General features: G+C 39.3%; 1 protein-coding gene across 4 annotated transcripts; it reads right to left on the bottom strand.

Moving 5' to 3' along the window:
- Nucleotides 1-217: 217 nt before the first annotated feature.
- LOC134746282 (double-stranded RNA-specific editase 1) lies at nucleotides 218-14,513 on the bottom strand. 4 transcript variants are annotated; one of them, XM_063680636.1, is made up of 11 exons: nucleotides 14,016-14,068; nucleotides 13,869-13,894; nucleotides 12,169-12,240; nucleotides 11,147-11,248; nucleotides 10,673-10,781; nucleotides 9,921-10,042; nucleotides 8,419-8,521; nucleotides 7,884-8,015; nucleotides 5,469-5,638; nucleotides 3,301-3,526; nucleotides 218-2,225 (listed from the first exon to the last, which is right to left on the bottom strand). In XM_063680636.1, the coding sequence occupies exons 5-11, from the start codon at nucleotides 10,764-10,766 to the stop codon at nucleotides 2,083-2,085; spliced, it is 990 nt and encodes a 329-aa protein (XP_063536706.1). In that variant the 5' UTR covers nucleotides 10,767-10,781; nucleotides 11,147-11,248; nucleotides 12,169-12,240; nucleotides 13,869-13,894; nucleotides 14,016-14,068; the 3' UTR covers nucleotides 218-2,082. The 4 variants fall into 4 exon arrangements, with proteins under 4 accessions (XP_063536706.1, XP_063536704.1, XP_063536705.1 ...); XM_063680634.1 differs by lacking the exon at nucleotides 13,869-13,894 and adding an exon at nucleotides 14,359-14,513 and having other exon boundaries at nucleotides 222-2,225; nucleotides 5,469-5,632; nucleotides 14,016-14,074; XM_063680635.1 differs by lacking the exon at nucleotides 13,869-13,894 and adding an exon at nucleotides 14,359-14,513 and having other exon boundaries at nucleotides 222-2,225; nucleotides 5,469-5,614; nucleotides 14,016-14,074.
- Between the last annotated feature and the right edge of the window lie 672 nt (nucleotides 14,514-15,185).

The raw sequence follows: 15,185 nt of genomic DNA, 5'->3' as shown, positions 1-15,185 counted from the left end.
ATTTGGCTTAAAGGGCATTAAAAAAACAAAAATTTGACACAATTCTAAGCATTGACACGGCAAGCCAACGGCAAGCTATGCTGGCGCCATCTGCTAATTATTTCGACAGGCCAACCCCATTGAAATCTATCAGTATCCTACCCTTGCAGTTTGAAAAATACTATAAATCCGTGGGGTACAGATAGTAAGTGGGTGCAAAGTGAAACAAGGTTTTGAATACATTAATTTATTTTCATGTACTCATTACAAGTTTTAACCCTTTCAAAACCAAGCATGCTAAGTCGCAAGTTTCAACTTTTAATTCTTTTGAGTAAGGCTTAAAGTTGTATAGTGACATTTTATGTCAAATGGTTATGAAAAGGTTAAGAAATACGCGTCATTTGCCCACAATGTGTTATAATAAGTATACAGCTACATTCGGGAAGATGAACTAGCTAGTCTAAAATAGCTTTCTAACGGTTTCACGTAGACTCACTATGTCTACCTTAACCAATACTCTTAATAACTACTTATAGCTATATCAAAATCAATTGAAGTCCACAGATAATTAATTTTTTTTAAAATTAGTTGATTAATATATATTTGGTCTAATCAGGTTAAAAAAATAATACATAAAACTGATCATCAATAATTTAAAGTCATTTAAATATAAAATATAGAGGTCTCATGCCATTTTAAAACATAGTTTGATAAAAGGATTTACTAAACACATTGAGTGATGGGAACTTCTCTGTTCGTAATCGCTTTGCTCTACAAAGCGGGAAAACGCTGGGATCGGCTACGAGCGTAGCGCTACGAAAATGTTAATTTATCCCTATTCTGTATATTTAATTTAAAGACATCGATTGTAGAACACGAATACTGAATACTCAATATACTCATTCACTTTTTTCATCACATTTTAAATTATATTTTCTTTAAATCCTCTCTCGCGTTATTATGCTACATATAGTACTGTGTACCGTGCAATTTAATATTTAAATTGGATAATCGAATTTAAACTGTTGTGAGACATACTAACATTAAATCATTTTACGGTTTAGACTCACTTGTTTTAGTCACTCGCGCGACATGTTTCGGCGAGCCTAGGTTTCCTTTCCTTTTTTAAGTGAGTCTAAACCGTAAAATGATTTAAATTAGATATATGATAGTTGAAAAATCTTGTTAACAACTAATGAAAACTCACGAGATTCATACTCTGGGTCATTAGGTGTGAATATGAATATTAATATTCATAATTACTAAATGTAACTAAGTTTTTCTATACACAGATATACAGAGATAATTAATTTAAAAATATATGTGGGCTTCACGGGTCGGGCGTAAAAATGATCCAATTTACAAAATAGTTGCTCACATTTTATTTAACCCTAAGCATTTGACATTCCTTTCCGGTCATTCGATTCCGAACCGTAATTCTTGTAGAAGATGCGTTTTTGTTTCAAGTACGATGGCAACGTCGCCGCTCCAGACTACAGGGACTATTTATTCAAATTATACAGACTTCTATGAATTATTTCAATTTTTTTTAGTACTCTATGTTCTTACGAGGTTTAATACTCTGCGGCATAAACGGAAACAATAACGCAATACGCATATATTGTGAACGTTACTCACAAACGTGTGCTCTTTTCAAAGGAATATTTCGTAAGTGATTCTTTTCTTGATGGACTTGAGGGCGGTGTTGCCCGTAGCCAATGTCACGTAAAAGGGTAGGACCAAAATAAATGCTCTTAGAGCACAACGCTGTTCGGTGGTTGTTGTATTTGTCTCGTAAAACCGATAGCTGGATTTTACGAGAAGCACGTGGACTACCGGCCGTTGACTCCAAAATGGTGGTTAAACACGCTTTGAGATTAATTCTCCATTCACTGCACACTACCACATTAGATTATTGTATAATAAAGCTATCGATATTACACCTTAAACAATATTAATGAGCAAAAAACAAAGGAATTAATCACGAGGCTACTATCAAGATGGCGTTCGAACCGGAAGTCCATTTCGTAAGTGGATCGTTAGAATGTTAGCGGCCCTCGAGGGGGTGGGGTGGGGTGGGGTGGGGTGGTGTGGTGGTGTAGCCTACTGCTGCATGGGCGGGGCGGGGGTGGTGGTGGTGGTGGCGGGTGCGGGTGCGGGTGCGGGGGGGTCGGGGAAGGTGACGCTGAAGAGCGCGGCGCAGGCGGCGCGCGCGGCCGCGCGGCGGGCTTCCTTCTTGTTGGACGCTGAAACAACATGCACACTGTCAACATGCACTCAACTCCATAGCCCCTCGAGCGGCAAAACAATATTTTAAATTTTTGCGCCGTGCGGCGCGCAGCCGCCAGGGGGCGTGTTTTCCATATTAAAAATGGCGGCCCGCCGCACGCGCGGTTGTCAGAGAGCGTCCCATTCGAGGTAGCTTGCCGCCCGAGGGGTTATGCTTCCCATAGGGCAAAACTGTATACAGGGTGGCTAAAAAATAAGTGCATTCCCGTTGCCAGGGAGGTTTTGGAATTATACTGAGCAACTTTTACTATGGGACCGAACACGAAATAGAAAAAAAAAATTACCCTCCCATAGAAAATGGTAAAAAGGTATGAAACAGCGCAATTTTTTTTTACGATTTCGAGGTTGGTACCTTAATAAAAGTTGCTCAGTATAATCCCATAACCTCCCTAGCAACGGGAATACACTAATTTTTTAGCCACCTTGTATTTATAACATAGGAGGCAGATAATTTTATTAATCGTGTGGCTTACAATTCTCTGTATATTAGACATAAAGCATGCGACGGCATTCGTCAATAGAGTCTAAAATCTACTATTCTCGCGCTAAACTTGGTGACGAGACTTTATAACGTAGGAGACGAACGAGTAGACGTATCGCCTGATAAATAAGCGATTACCGTCGCCCACGGACACCCGCAACACCGAAGGGGTCGTAAGCGCGTTGCCGGCCTTTAAGATGAGAGAGTACACTGTTTTCTTAATAGTTTGAAGGTGGTTTCGGTCCGAAAATATTGCAGGAAATGAACTGACGCATTCTAATATTTTAATATGACAAAGCGGATTTTCATGATTTAAGTTTTACTCGGGCCGGGAGTTAAGAGAATCGTATCGTCAAAACTAGTCTAACACAAAACAAAAATCAACCTACCGACGGAGCGGCAGCTGACGTTTACGAACATATGACGTCATCATACCCCCGAGTCATTTAACGACTTATCGCCAGAAAATAAATTACTAAAGAAACGCATAAAGCGTTTTCAATTGCAATATAACCTATCTATTATCAGCCACTGTTTTCAATCGTACTCACCTTTACCGATGTACGTGGCGCCATCTACATCTACGCCCATAGTGAACATCATGGTCTGCGGCTTGTCGCCACTGATAGCCAGCTCGCGGTACTCGAGTCCGGGCCGCATGTAGGTGAGCAGCATGCAGGGGTGCAGTGTTGCAGCGTTGGGGGGCAGCTCCTTGCGCTTCATTGGCGGCTTCGGCTTAGGTGGAGGGGGGGCGATGACCTCCATAGATTCAGATGTCTGCGAGGACAAATATATTGAGAGAAATTAATAACCAAAAATCTTGGTTTAACGATAGATTTCTAATCTTGCCATGGAAGTCGTTTTCTAGATTTTTCGGATAGTTAATTTAATCCGATTTCGGTTTGTATTGTAGTATGCCACATCAATGGCAAATAATACAGCGCCCGCCGTAGCTCCAGCACGGGTTTATATGCGCGTTTTCAACCTTTTCAATCAATAAAGATATTTATTTCAGGTCAAAATAAATAAATAAATAAATATTATAGGACATTCTTACACAGATTGACTAAGTTCCACAGTAAGCTCAAGAAGGCTTGTGTTGTGGGTACTTAGACAATGATATATATAATATACAAATACATAAATACATAGAAAACACCCAAGACTCAGGAACAAATATCTGTGCTTGTCACACAAATAAATGCCCTTACCGGGATTCGAACCCAGGACCATCGGCTTCACAGGCAGGGTCACTACCCACTAGGCCAGACCGGTCGTCAAAATAAGCCTATATAGTTTGTTTACAAACCTAAATACCGCTCTTTTAAAGAACCGGTGCCACAGGGCTACCCATATCAACTCCCATCAATCTGGAGATAAAAAAGTAGCTTCCCTCCAAGCAGTTTCGCAGCAATACCATGACAGACCCGTACTAGTTTTAAATTATGAGTGAAAATCGTGTTAGTTTAAATTAGTATATAATAATCTAGGTCTGAAATTAGTTTATATGGCTCTAGTATATAAAACAAACGAAATAGAGCAAAAACAAGTTTTGTATGAATTCGCTGTAATTTTTTTACTATGGTATCTGAAGCTTCATTTTTTATTATACCACATCGGTGGCCAACAAGCATACGGCCCGCCTGATGGTAAGCAGTCACCGTAGCCTATGGACAACAAACTAATTACAGACCTAGATATACCCATAGAGTAACTTATACTAGAGCGGTACTGTCATAGTAAATTTTGTAACCCCAGTAAATACACTGCCATCTGTAGACACACTTTAAAACTAAAAATGAAGATTTATAAAAATACGATAGAATGTATTTAAATATAGATAAATGATTTTTTTTATTTGCATTAATTATTTTTATGATTTTGACCCATGTTCTTTCACTGATATGCGTTAAAATTGTTAAATAACAAACGAAACCGTCAACGCCATCTATACGACTGTAGGCCAAAACTAGTAGCGCCCTCTGAACGAGAATCAAATTTTCTTGATTTTCGAGGCACGTTTTTTCCTTAGACTGTATCTATCTATTACGGAGTTATATCTATCTTTGATATACCTTATCGTATTTAGTAAAAAGTTTCGAAGCAATCTAGCTAGTCGTTTTAAAATGAGAACGTAACTACTTTTGTATGGAGGACCGGTTAACGTTGACCGCCAAAGACGTCAAGTCATGCGCGCGCGGCCATGCACATTCTCATATTTTAAATAAAATTATACACGAGTCTTCCAAAGTTTTTAGTGTCAAATACCAAAAATAATGATCATTTTAGCTTTCCAAATAGCAAAAATTTTCATATAAACAAAGATAGATATAACTCCGTAATAGATGGATACAGTCTAAGGAAAAAACGTGCCTCGAAAATCACGAAAATTTGATTCTCGATTCGGCGCCACTAGTTTTGGCCTACTCTCGTATAGAGGGCGTTGACAGTTTCGTTTGTTATTTATAATTTTAAGGCATATCAGTGAAAGAACATGGGTCAAAATCATATAAAAATAATTAATGCAAATAAAAAAATCAATTATCCATATTTAAATACATTTTAAAGTATTTTTATAAATCTTCTTTTTAGTTTTAAAGTATGTCGATAGATGGCAGTGAATTTACAGCGGTTACAAAATTTACTATGACAGGACCGCTCTATGCTCTATCTTATTATATCCTTTTTGATATAAAAATTCCATAAAATATCTACTCACGCTGTTACCCTGCTGGCCAGTAGGCTTCAGCTGCGGCACCTTAACCCCCTCATACTCCCACTCGGAGAACAGTTTGTGAAGAGCGAACGATGCCAGCTGGATCATGGGCAGAGTCTCCTCGGTGTCACCGTTCGCGTTGTCACCCTCTGCAGAATCAGCATTATCTGTACCTATAGTAAAGTCAGACTTAAAACTATAGTCTGCATCTTTAAGTAGTTAAAAAAAAACCGGCCAAGTGCGAGTCGGACTCACGCACGAAGGGTTCCGTACCATTACGGAAAAAAAAAACAGCAAAAAATCACGTTTGTCGTATGGGAGCCCCATTTAAATATTTATATTATTCTAAAAGAAAGAAAGACGGACAGACGGACAGCGGAGTCTTAGTAATAGGGTCCCGTTATTACCCTTTGGGTACGGAACCCTAATAAATATGTTTTTACATTTTTGGGTACCTGAAACATTTATCAGTTAACCAACCAAATAAAAAACTGCCTGGATCTGTTCCTCATCATTTTTTTTGATCGTTAAATGCTAGTTTATTAAGAATCAATTTGGTTATAACAGTCAATCCATCATTTAAAAAAAAAACAAAAAAAAAAAAAACATCTCAGCATTTTGCTTTAACCTATTTCATTTTTAAATGAATGTCAGATCTCGTTTTAGGTTCTTTCCTAGGGCGAAATAACAGTGTATATTACAAAACTAAATTACTATTGATTAATCCAATCATTCTGATATATTCCTATTAACAAAATAGTACGATTACAGCAGCTTCGTTGTTACATTGAGTAAGTAATATTATTATTATTATTTATTATTATTTTATAAATACGTTTACACGACTTTACAGTAAACCAATACGTCATGAAACTAACACATAACAACATAGAATCATTACATTAAGTATTACATTACATTTCACACACGGATAACAAACATTACGTTACACTCGAGGGCCTAGCGTCCATCACCTCACAGAACCTCAAGCATTCGTTTCTCACAGCCACCCATCGCCATGCAATCAAATCGCATTCCGGTGCTGACGCCAAGAGCGCATTAAGTAGAGAGAGAGCGCGCGGCAGTGGCGAGTTTCTTCGCGACACAGTTCGCGCAGCCGGCACAGCTAAAAGAACGCGTCTCCGCGGCCTGAGATTTATTCTGGAGACATCTGGAACAAACAGTCGCACGAGGCGGCTCACAAGTTCCGGACAATCTGACTCTCCGCGCAGTGTTCGACACGCAGTAGATAGCAAACTAAAGGTCCGTCTGACTTCTAATGAATTGTATCCAAGGGTTCCCAAGAGATACTTGGTTGGATACAGGAACGGGTAGTACCCATAAATCTTCTTGTACAAAAACCTTAGGAAAGCTTTTTGCACTTTCTCCAGCAGTAACGCGTAAGTTGATTCATACGGTAACCATGCGATCGACGAAGCCTCTAACTTGCTTCTCACCAAGGCGTTATAAACTAGCTTAATAGCCAGTGGATCGTTAAAGTTACGCAAGTTACGGATTACAAAGCCCAGTCTTCGATAGCAGTCGGTCGCAAGTGACACTATGTGCTCGTGGAATGTGAGACGAGTATCGAAGACCACGCCTAGATCCTTAACAGAAAACACACGATTTATAGGCTCTGATCCCAAAAAGTACTGCGCAAGTACTGGAGCGCGCGAACGGCTGAATATATCATAGTAAAACTTCTACAAGTTTTGGCATTTTGAGTTAAATTAATTGACTTGAAGATTTTTCTTGCCCAATAAAATACCTAATTGTGGTATGTTTACATTCTTTTAAATACCTAAAGATACAGACTATAATAAAACAGCGACCCACCCCGGCTTCGCACGGGTAAACCTTAATAAATTATATACCTAAACCTTCCTCAAAAATCGCTCTATTGGTAGGTCATACAGACAGATCATATAGGTGAGAGTTCTCCAATGTCTCCAATAAACGAGCCTGCTGGCCGAGCCGCTCGCTCGCACGCAACTCCTTCGCCAGGCGTCCTGCACCGCGCGCATACAGGACCCTTAATAGAGTAGCGATCGAGTTTGATTTGTTCTCTTGTTCTCTGAACGAATTCACAAGGGCTACGCTTTACGTATTGTGCTACTGTAATCTGTAAGCTAATGTATTGTACTTATTTTTTGTGTCAATTTCCATACTGTCGAATTAGGATTTCCTGTAATTGATGGTTATGTGTATGTAAATAAATAATAAATAAATAATAAATTATTTTAATTTCAAATAGAAGTATTCCACGCTGCGGGAATTTGCCATAGGGTTATTGGCGCTATTAATGTCAAGTTTAGGTATAAATCAGGAATTTACATTAAATGAAATTAATGATGATAAAAATGGTTTGCTCCGTAGCACGTAATAAATAACATTATAAAAATTTTCTTGTATAGTTACCAGCATTGGCAGCATTGGCGGCATTGGCGGCATTGGTGGCATCGTTGGCAAACACCTTGGACATGCGCTTGATAATGAGATCCCGGATGGCCTTCTCGGCGGCCGCGTTACGCGCAGACAACTTGTTCTCACCTGTACACAGTATACACATTTAGTTACAAAACAATTGGGTTGGCCGGTCGAAATATTTAGCAGATGGCGCCAGCATAGCTCGCCCTGTCAATCCCTAGAAATGTGTAATTTTTTTGGTTTTTTTAATGCCCCGGATGCCAGCCCTTTAAGCCAAATCTCATAGAAAAAGGGGCAAGCTATGATGGCGCCACTCTGCAAACCTTTGACAGTTGCCAACCCCATTGAGTGATTATTATTATTGGGTTGTTATGGGCCTTTGAGTGTCACTCCGACCAATGAGTGATCTATTGTGACGACCGATGGATGTTGGTCTTGAAATTTTGATACAAAATAGCTTTCCTTATTAAAAACAAAATGTTATGCCCAAACAGCTTAAAAATTCATGAAACAATGCATTACTGACCATATCCCTTGTAGACATTGCCATCAAGCGTAAGGTCCGCGCAGAAGCTCTGCTGGTTGGCCGGCTTGTAGAATTGGTTGCCCGCAGCTTCCACTTTGAATTGCTAATGACAAAAAATAGCAGTTCACCTCAATGTTACAAGCATAGCGAAAAAATCCAGAAAGAAATTAGCATACTTCAGATTTCTATCAGTCAATCGTACAGCACTTACTAACCTACTTAGAAACCTATATAGATAATGAGCTTCATAAAATAGGCAGTTCTGTAATAATTAACTTTAGAAATTCGACGAAATGTTCTGCGTTTCCAGGTACAGAGTGATTTATCGACCAAATCCCCAAACCTTATTTGGAAACTCGTCATTCCTTAAAGTAAAATATCAACTCTTCTTTAACCTTTTCGACGCCGTGTCGAACACAAAAGCTGTCACTCGGACGCCACGTCACCGAAATGTCAAAACTGAAATTGAACTTTATGCACATGCACGTAGGTCTATGTTGCTCTGTGGTCTTTGACCGATTAATCCGTCTTTGGCGTTGGACCTGCGGTGCCGATATTATTATTATTTATTTACATACACACAACCATCAATTACAGGAAATCCTAATTCGACAGTATGGAAATTGACACAAAAAATAGGTACAATACATTAGCTTACAGATTACAGTAGCACAATACGTAAAGCGTAGCCCTTGTGAATTCGTTCAGAGAACAAGAGAACAAATCAAACTCGATCGCTACTCTATTAAGGGTCCTGTATGCGCGCGGTGCAGGACGCCTGGCGAAGGAGTTGCGTGCGAGCGAGCGGCTCGGCCAGCGTGCAGCAGGCTCGGCCGCCGCCACACATACCGATCTGGTACGTTCAAACGCACCTCTGCCAGGACTCCAGGGTTGCACAACTTGCCCCGCACCAACTTAAATATATATGAAGCTAGCCCCAGCTCCCTTCTAACTTCTACTTTATTGTATCCTAGATATATCCGTCATTGGCGTCCTAGTAATCCTGCGCCACATCGCACGATCGTGGGTTGTCTCCTCTGTTGTACTGCTTTCCTTCATATCGTTTTTTAGGGTTTGCATCCAGGTGATTGGTGGTGAACAAAGATAGATATAACTCCGTAATAGATGGATACAGTCTAAGGAAAAAACGTGCCTCGAAAATCAAGAAAATTTGATTCTCGTTCAGAGGGCGCTACTAGTTTTGGCCTACAGTCGTATAGATGGCGTTGACGGTTTCGTTTGTTATTTAACAATTTTAACGCATATCAGTGAAAGAATATGGGTCAAAATCATAAAAATAATTAATGCAAATAAAAAAAAACATTTATCTATATTTAAATACATTCTATCGTATTTTTATAAATCTTCATTTTTAATTTTAAAGTGTGTCGACAGATGGCAGTGAATTTACTGGGGTTACAAAATTTACTATGACAGTACCGCTCTAGTATAAGTTACTCTATGGTGGTGAATAAGAGTTAAATAAATGTACAATATATTACCGTGGCGAGTTGCTCGTTGGGCATCATCTCGTTGAGCACCATGAGCGCGTTCTTGGGCGTGAGCAGCTTGCGCAGAGTCTCGTTCTGGCGGCGACGGCGCTCCTTGTTCGACACCTTCTTCACTGTTCAACACAAACAAACAATCGTTAACATTTCATTGAGTACATCGGTCGCCTTCCAACTGCCACGGTTAAAACGTTTCGCGCGTCGAAATAAAGGTAAATAAACAAAATATGTTATGATTAAATGCGTTGCGATGACGCGACGCGATGCAACGCACCAGTGGAGCAGAGCCTTTTATGGTGCCTACACGGTTGTGTATATAAACCAGGGATGTTGCGAATATTCGCATCGGCATCCGCAACCGCGGAACTTCCGCATTATTTTCAACATCCGCATCCGCATCCGCATAAAATCGATGCGGAGCTTAATGCGGATGTGGGATCGTCATAGCGGCGGCGTAAGTGCTAGGTAATTTCGTCATTAGCCAATAGGAATCTCGTTTCGTTTTTATGATTCGTCGATCGAGCACTTTAGCCTATGACGGACAGCGACAAGAAGTGAAAAGTTTGTTTTATTTGGACTTTAGTATAGTAACGCGATTGTGGGGCACCTATATTCTTGTTCAAATAATAAGTTTCGTTTTTTTTTTAATAAAAAATACTAAAGTGTAATATTTGACGTTTTTATGTGCCTAATCTCGACATCCGCAAAATCGGCATCCGCGTCCGCGGATGTCAAAAAATCCTTACCTCCTCCCAACTTGTTCTTCATCCAGTGGGGGCGGCCGCTACCCCCGCCGTTGCCGCCCTCATTGTTTTCCTCAGTCCCTGGTTCAGTCTTCATCTCCACGTCCGAGTTCTGCGTTTATAACATGATGACTTTACTTTAATCGTAACATATTTATAGGTGTATAAATTGGCAATAAGTACAGCAAAGTCAGTTTGTGCTTGAAAGACGGTTTTAACCCATTGGATTTGCCCACACTGTTAACTGATAATATCTAAGAATTATTGCAAGACGTAAGCCTCGGCCACGCACAGGGCGTCAGGAGCATGCGTTTCGTGGCCCTAGGTTTAGTGTAAGGCCTGAGTGGAGGCTCGAAGCGGAGCGTCATCTCGTTCAAGTCGAATCAACCAATAGCATTAGCAGATTTTGTAGTAATTCCCCATCTCAGTGGTCCACTGATGGTCAGTTAAGATAAGAGTGTTGCTGCAAGTACGGACCTGAATCGGGACATTCTGCAAGTTCTGCTGTTGAACTTGTCGGGGCGGCTGCGGCGGCAGCGGCGGCTGCGGCGCCGGCGTGAACGTCTGCTTGAAGGGTTGCTGCACACCACACATGAATATGTTAGACCAAACATTGGCCAAGGCAGAATAATCACTTTTGCCCTTGCTTACTGACGCCATTGCGGGCAAGAAGTGCGAACATCTAATTAACAATCTAGAGTAAATCCTCAAAATTGTTAAAATTATATTTTTGGCAACCGAATTGTGATGTACAAAATCGGTACGTAGTACGTCGGTATTTAGGTAGGTCAGGGGTCGGCACACCGCCGCATGCGTCGCTTTGGACGTCTTATTGAATGAACAAGTATAACGAGTTATACTCATTAAAAAATTATCTTCTAGTACATAAACCAATCAAATTAACTTTTATGACTCAATGAGATTCCTCAAACAGTTGATTTCTACTATGGTTGGCCTTTCTTCTGAAATGTTTACTTAGGTATATTTTTTAGGGTTTCGTAACAAAAAGGTACAAACATGGTGAAGCTCTGTATGTCTGTCTGTCACATTGCTAAATATCTCGAGAACTATTTAAGCTATCGGTTTGAAATTTGAAATAGTTATGAACAATGCTAACCCAGACATCTTGGAAGTGTATTTTTTAAAATTATTTTTATTAATTATGTAAAATACCCAATTTAAAGAGGGGGCAAAATTTCAAACTCTAGTTACCAGGTCAAGTGGGATATCGTTTGAAAGAGCTCAAATTGAACATTACAAACCATTTTTTTTTTCGTAGTAAAAAAAATGGAGTTATGAAGGAAAATGTGAAAAAAATATATACGATTCCCCCTTTTCTCCGAAGTTTACCGACGAAAAATTATGAAATTTTTACATAATAACAACATTAACATAAATATTACAGGAAAAATATTTTATTGTACTATGACAATATTTGACATGAATCATCCTACCTTTTGGTGGATGTCATAGCTAATGGTAAAAAAAAAGCTACTTACTCCGACAGCGAGATTGGGGTTGTTGTGCTGCTGCCGCTGGGCTCCGCCGCCCGGCGCCGCGCCTCCCGCCAGCTGGCACACACAGCCGTCAGGCGATGCCGTCCACCCTCACACATTCACACACACATACACACATGCTGCACACATGTATGACTGTCAGGTACAGTAACTAATCTCCAATTAATTACTTACATAACAATTCTTGGAGACCTTTTACACCTCTAAGGATAATTTGATGATCTTTTTTTTAATTAATTATACATATTTTATCTCTGACACCTAGAGACTTTTACATCTCTAAATAATTTTAGTAATTGCCTGTTGTTTGTATATTTTTTATTAGTTTTCTTTTTTTTGTGTAATTCGACATTTAGACTGGATACATCTCTGACAAAGTATCTAATATTTTATTGATTCCATATTTGTAATTGTTTTTTGTAAATTTTGGTTTTGTATTGCTTGTAAAAATTGACATGTTAAAGTGCCCCTGTGGGGTAATTGCTGAATAAATGTTTGATGTCCAGCCCTTATATGCCACTGTGAGACCCCCCACACTAGCGTTTTTTAAGCGTCGGCGTCTAGTCAGCGCTATGGTAAATATCGCTGCGCAGTTGCGCCAACGTTGCGTCGAGCAGCAGCCAATAGAGTTGACTAGACCATGCTCGGGAGACGCTAGTGTGGGGGTCTCTTTGATATTAACAAAGAGTAATTTGACATCTATTGACATGTATTTAATGAAATTATCACATTATATTACAAATTGCTTTCTATTGAGTTAGTTACTATTATTTTCATGGTTCAACTCGTTATAAATATTTTCATGAACAAATTACTAAGTTTTTGCAAGCTGCTGCTCTTTCTAATACTAGCATTACTAGCTTTATTAGTTTCATTACATTTAGAGCTACTAATTATGTTCAGTTTAATGTACATTTCACTCTTACCATACTTAGTGCCAGACACACTACGTAACATACTAATTTTAAACAAATAATGTGTTGTAAAGTTAATATTGTCTTCGGTTACTGCGATAGTTACTCATGAAATAAAACTATGAAAATGGATTATCGCATATATTGAATTTATAAATCATCTCGACGTTTCGAACCCTTTACAGCATTTGTCTCATCAAGTTATGAAATGAAAATTGGCAAAGGGGATGATAAAGATGTCATTTCACCTTTAAAAAGGAGCGAGGAAGGTAAGAATAATGTGAAATTTCATACATCCACAATCATACCAAAGGGTGAACTTGCATCGCCCAAACCTTCCATATTCCTATCATGTCTCTTACCCAATGAAATTGCAGCAGTTTTTTTGCATTTAATATTGAAAATTCAACTCATCTGTTGATGTTTTCAATCAAAGTTGTCAACTACAATTTCAGGGGGCTATCAAGATGCTAGGAATCTGGGTTAGCTTGTCTACTTAAGTCTAGAGAACCCTGTATGTGCACGAGATTTTGTCTCGTGATCATAATGCATTCTCAACCCCTAGCCACCCTCGGAGAGGCCCCCGCCTACATCTTAAGTGTCTCACCACAGGCCTAGTGACTCGGTAAACCCTTGGTGTGCCATTGGTGGGGGCATCATTGCGAGAAATTAAAGAGTGTTAGTTCTCATCTCACACAATGATGGCAGACAGATGCTCAAGGTTGGAGCTCAGTCAGAGAGTGGCTGTTGACTTTGTGAGGCCAGTACCAGGGCTTTGGAGGCTCCACTTTGCGCTGGCAACAGATGCTGTCGTTAGCATATACATACATACAGCAGTTTATTAATAGTTATTTTATGAATGAGGTTATTATACATTATTGTTTCCAAGAATATCTCGTAGTTTACGATAATTACCTCTCCAGCAGGCACGAACTGACCCGGGGTGTTGAAACGGCCGGAAGTGCGCGTGTTATCTGGTGGCAAATCATTACAATGGCTTAGTTTAAGGATAATGGGCCGCCATTTTTGCTGCAGCTACCAGAGAAAATCGATACAAAGCCGGGCAATAGCGGCCGGTAACAAAAAACCAATTACTATGCTAAAAGTAATAACTAAACAAAATTGGCATTGTTTGTTACAGTCAATTGCCACGAAACGAATAATTTAGTTTTAGTTAGCAAATGCCAATCGGCAAATGGTTTCTTAGAAAGTAGCCATGAGTGCCATGACGCATTCTTTTTCAACAAAATAAACTTACATTTGTTGTAGGACATCTCGGATTTGAACAGCACTAACAGACGGTGAATGGATAAGAAGAAATCAAGTACAGAATCGTTGATATCTTAAATATTTTTTTAAAAATTCTGCAAGAATATAAACCGAGCGGCGGACCGGATCAGTTCATTGACAGGAATTTCTGGAATTTGAGAAAATGGCGTTGTTCAGTGTTGCCGGTATTGGCCGTGGCCGTGTTGCCAACACTGAAATTAAATGTAAAATTTAATTTAAAAAACTACCTATACTCTGTCAAGCAATTTCCGTAGCGAAGAGCGGCAAATTTAAAAAACCCTAAAAATGTAGGCGCTAAGGGTTATCGTCCATCCCATAGAAAATTTGAAATTCGCGCCTTTTTCTACTGATAAACTCGGCTATATGTCACTTCACTTTTCATAACACACCATCGCACCGCACCAAGGTCATTGTGCGACGCACTCATAAGTAAGAGCGAGAAAGAGATATCACTTTCTCGCTCACGTTACGGCTTTTATTTTGATATTTTTGAATTTTCTCTATGATTTCAGTATAAAAAAAAACTAAAAACCACCAATGAACACTACTCGTATTATAGTTGGTCAAGCAAATCTTATCAATAAATAAGAATGAAAAAAACTATACTCATCCTTTTCTTTTGGGTGCTAGTACTAGTGTAAGACAAAGATAGTATGATTCTCACTGCCTATGTTTGAAATGAGACAGTCCTTTGACAAACTATACAAACAAATTCACAGGCAGGAATGAACATGAACAGAGAAAACAATTTTGTTTATTGAAAAAAGTGTTTCGTTGTAAGCATAGAGCACAAGA

The sequence above is a fragment of the Cydia strobilella genome, chromosome 12, assembly GCF_947568885.1.
Source record: "Cydia strobilella chromosome 12, ilCydStro3.1, whole genome shotgun sequence".
NCBI classification, from domain to species: Eukaryota; Metazoa; Arthropoda; class Insecta; order Lepidoptera; family Tortricidae; genus Cydia; species Cydia strobilella.
This window is presented reverse-complemented; position numbering and strand designations above follow the sequence as displayed.

What these genes read in the sequence shown, in the direction of transcription:
- LOC134746282 (XM_063680633.1), bottom strand. An exon ending in GAAGAACAAGTTGGGAGGAG is followed by an intron (nt 10,043 to 10,672) that starts GTAAGGATTTTT and finishes TGTGTTGAACAG; the next exon opens with TGAAGAAGGTGTCGAACAAG. An exon ending in CTGGCCAGCAGGGTAACAGC is followed by an intron (nt 3,527 to 5,468) that starts GTGAGTAGATAT and finishes TTGTCCTCGCAG; the next exon opens with ACATCTGAATCTATGGAGGT.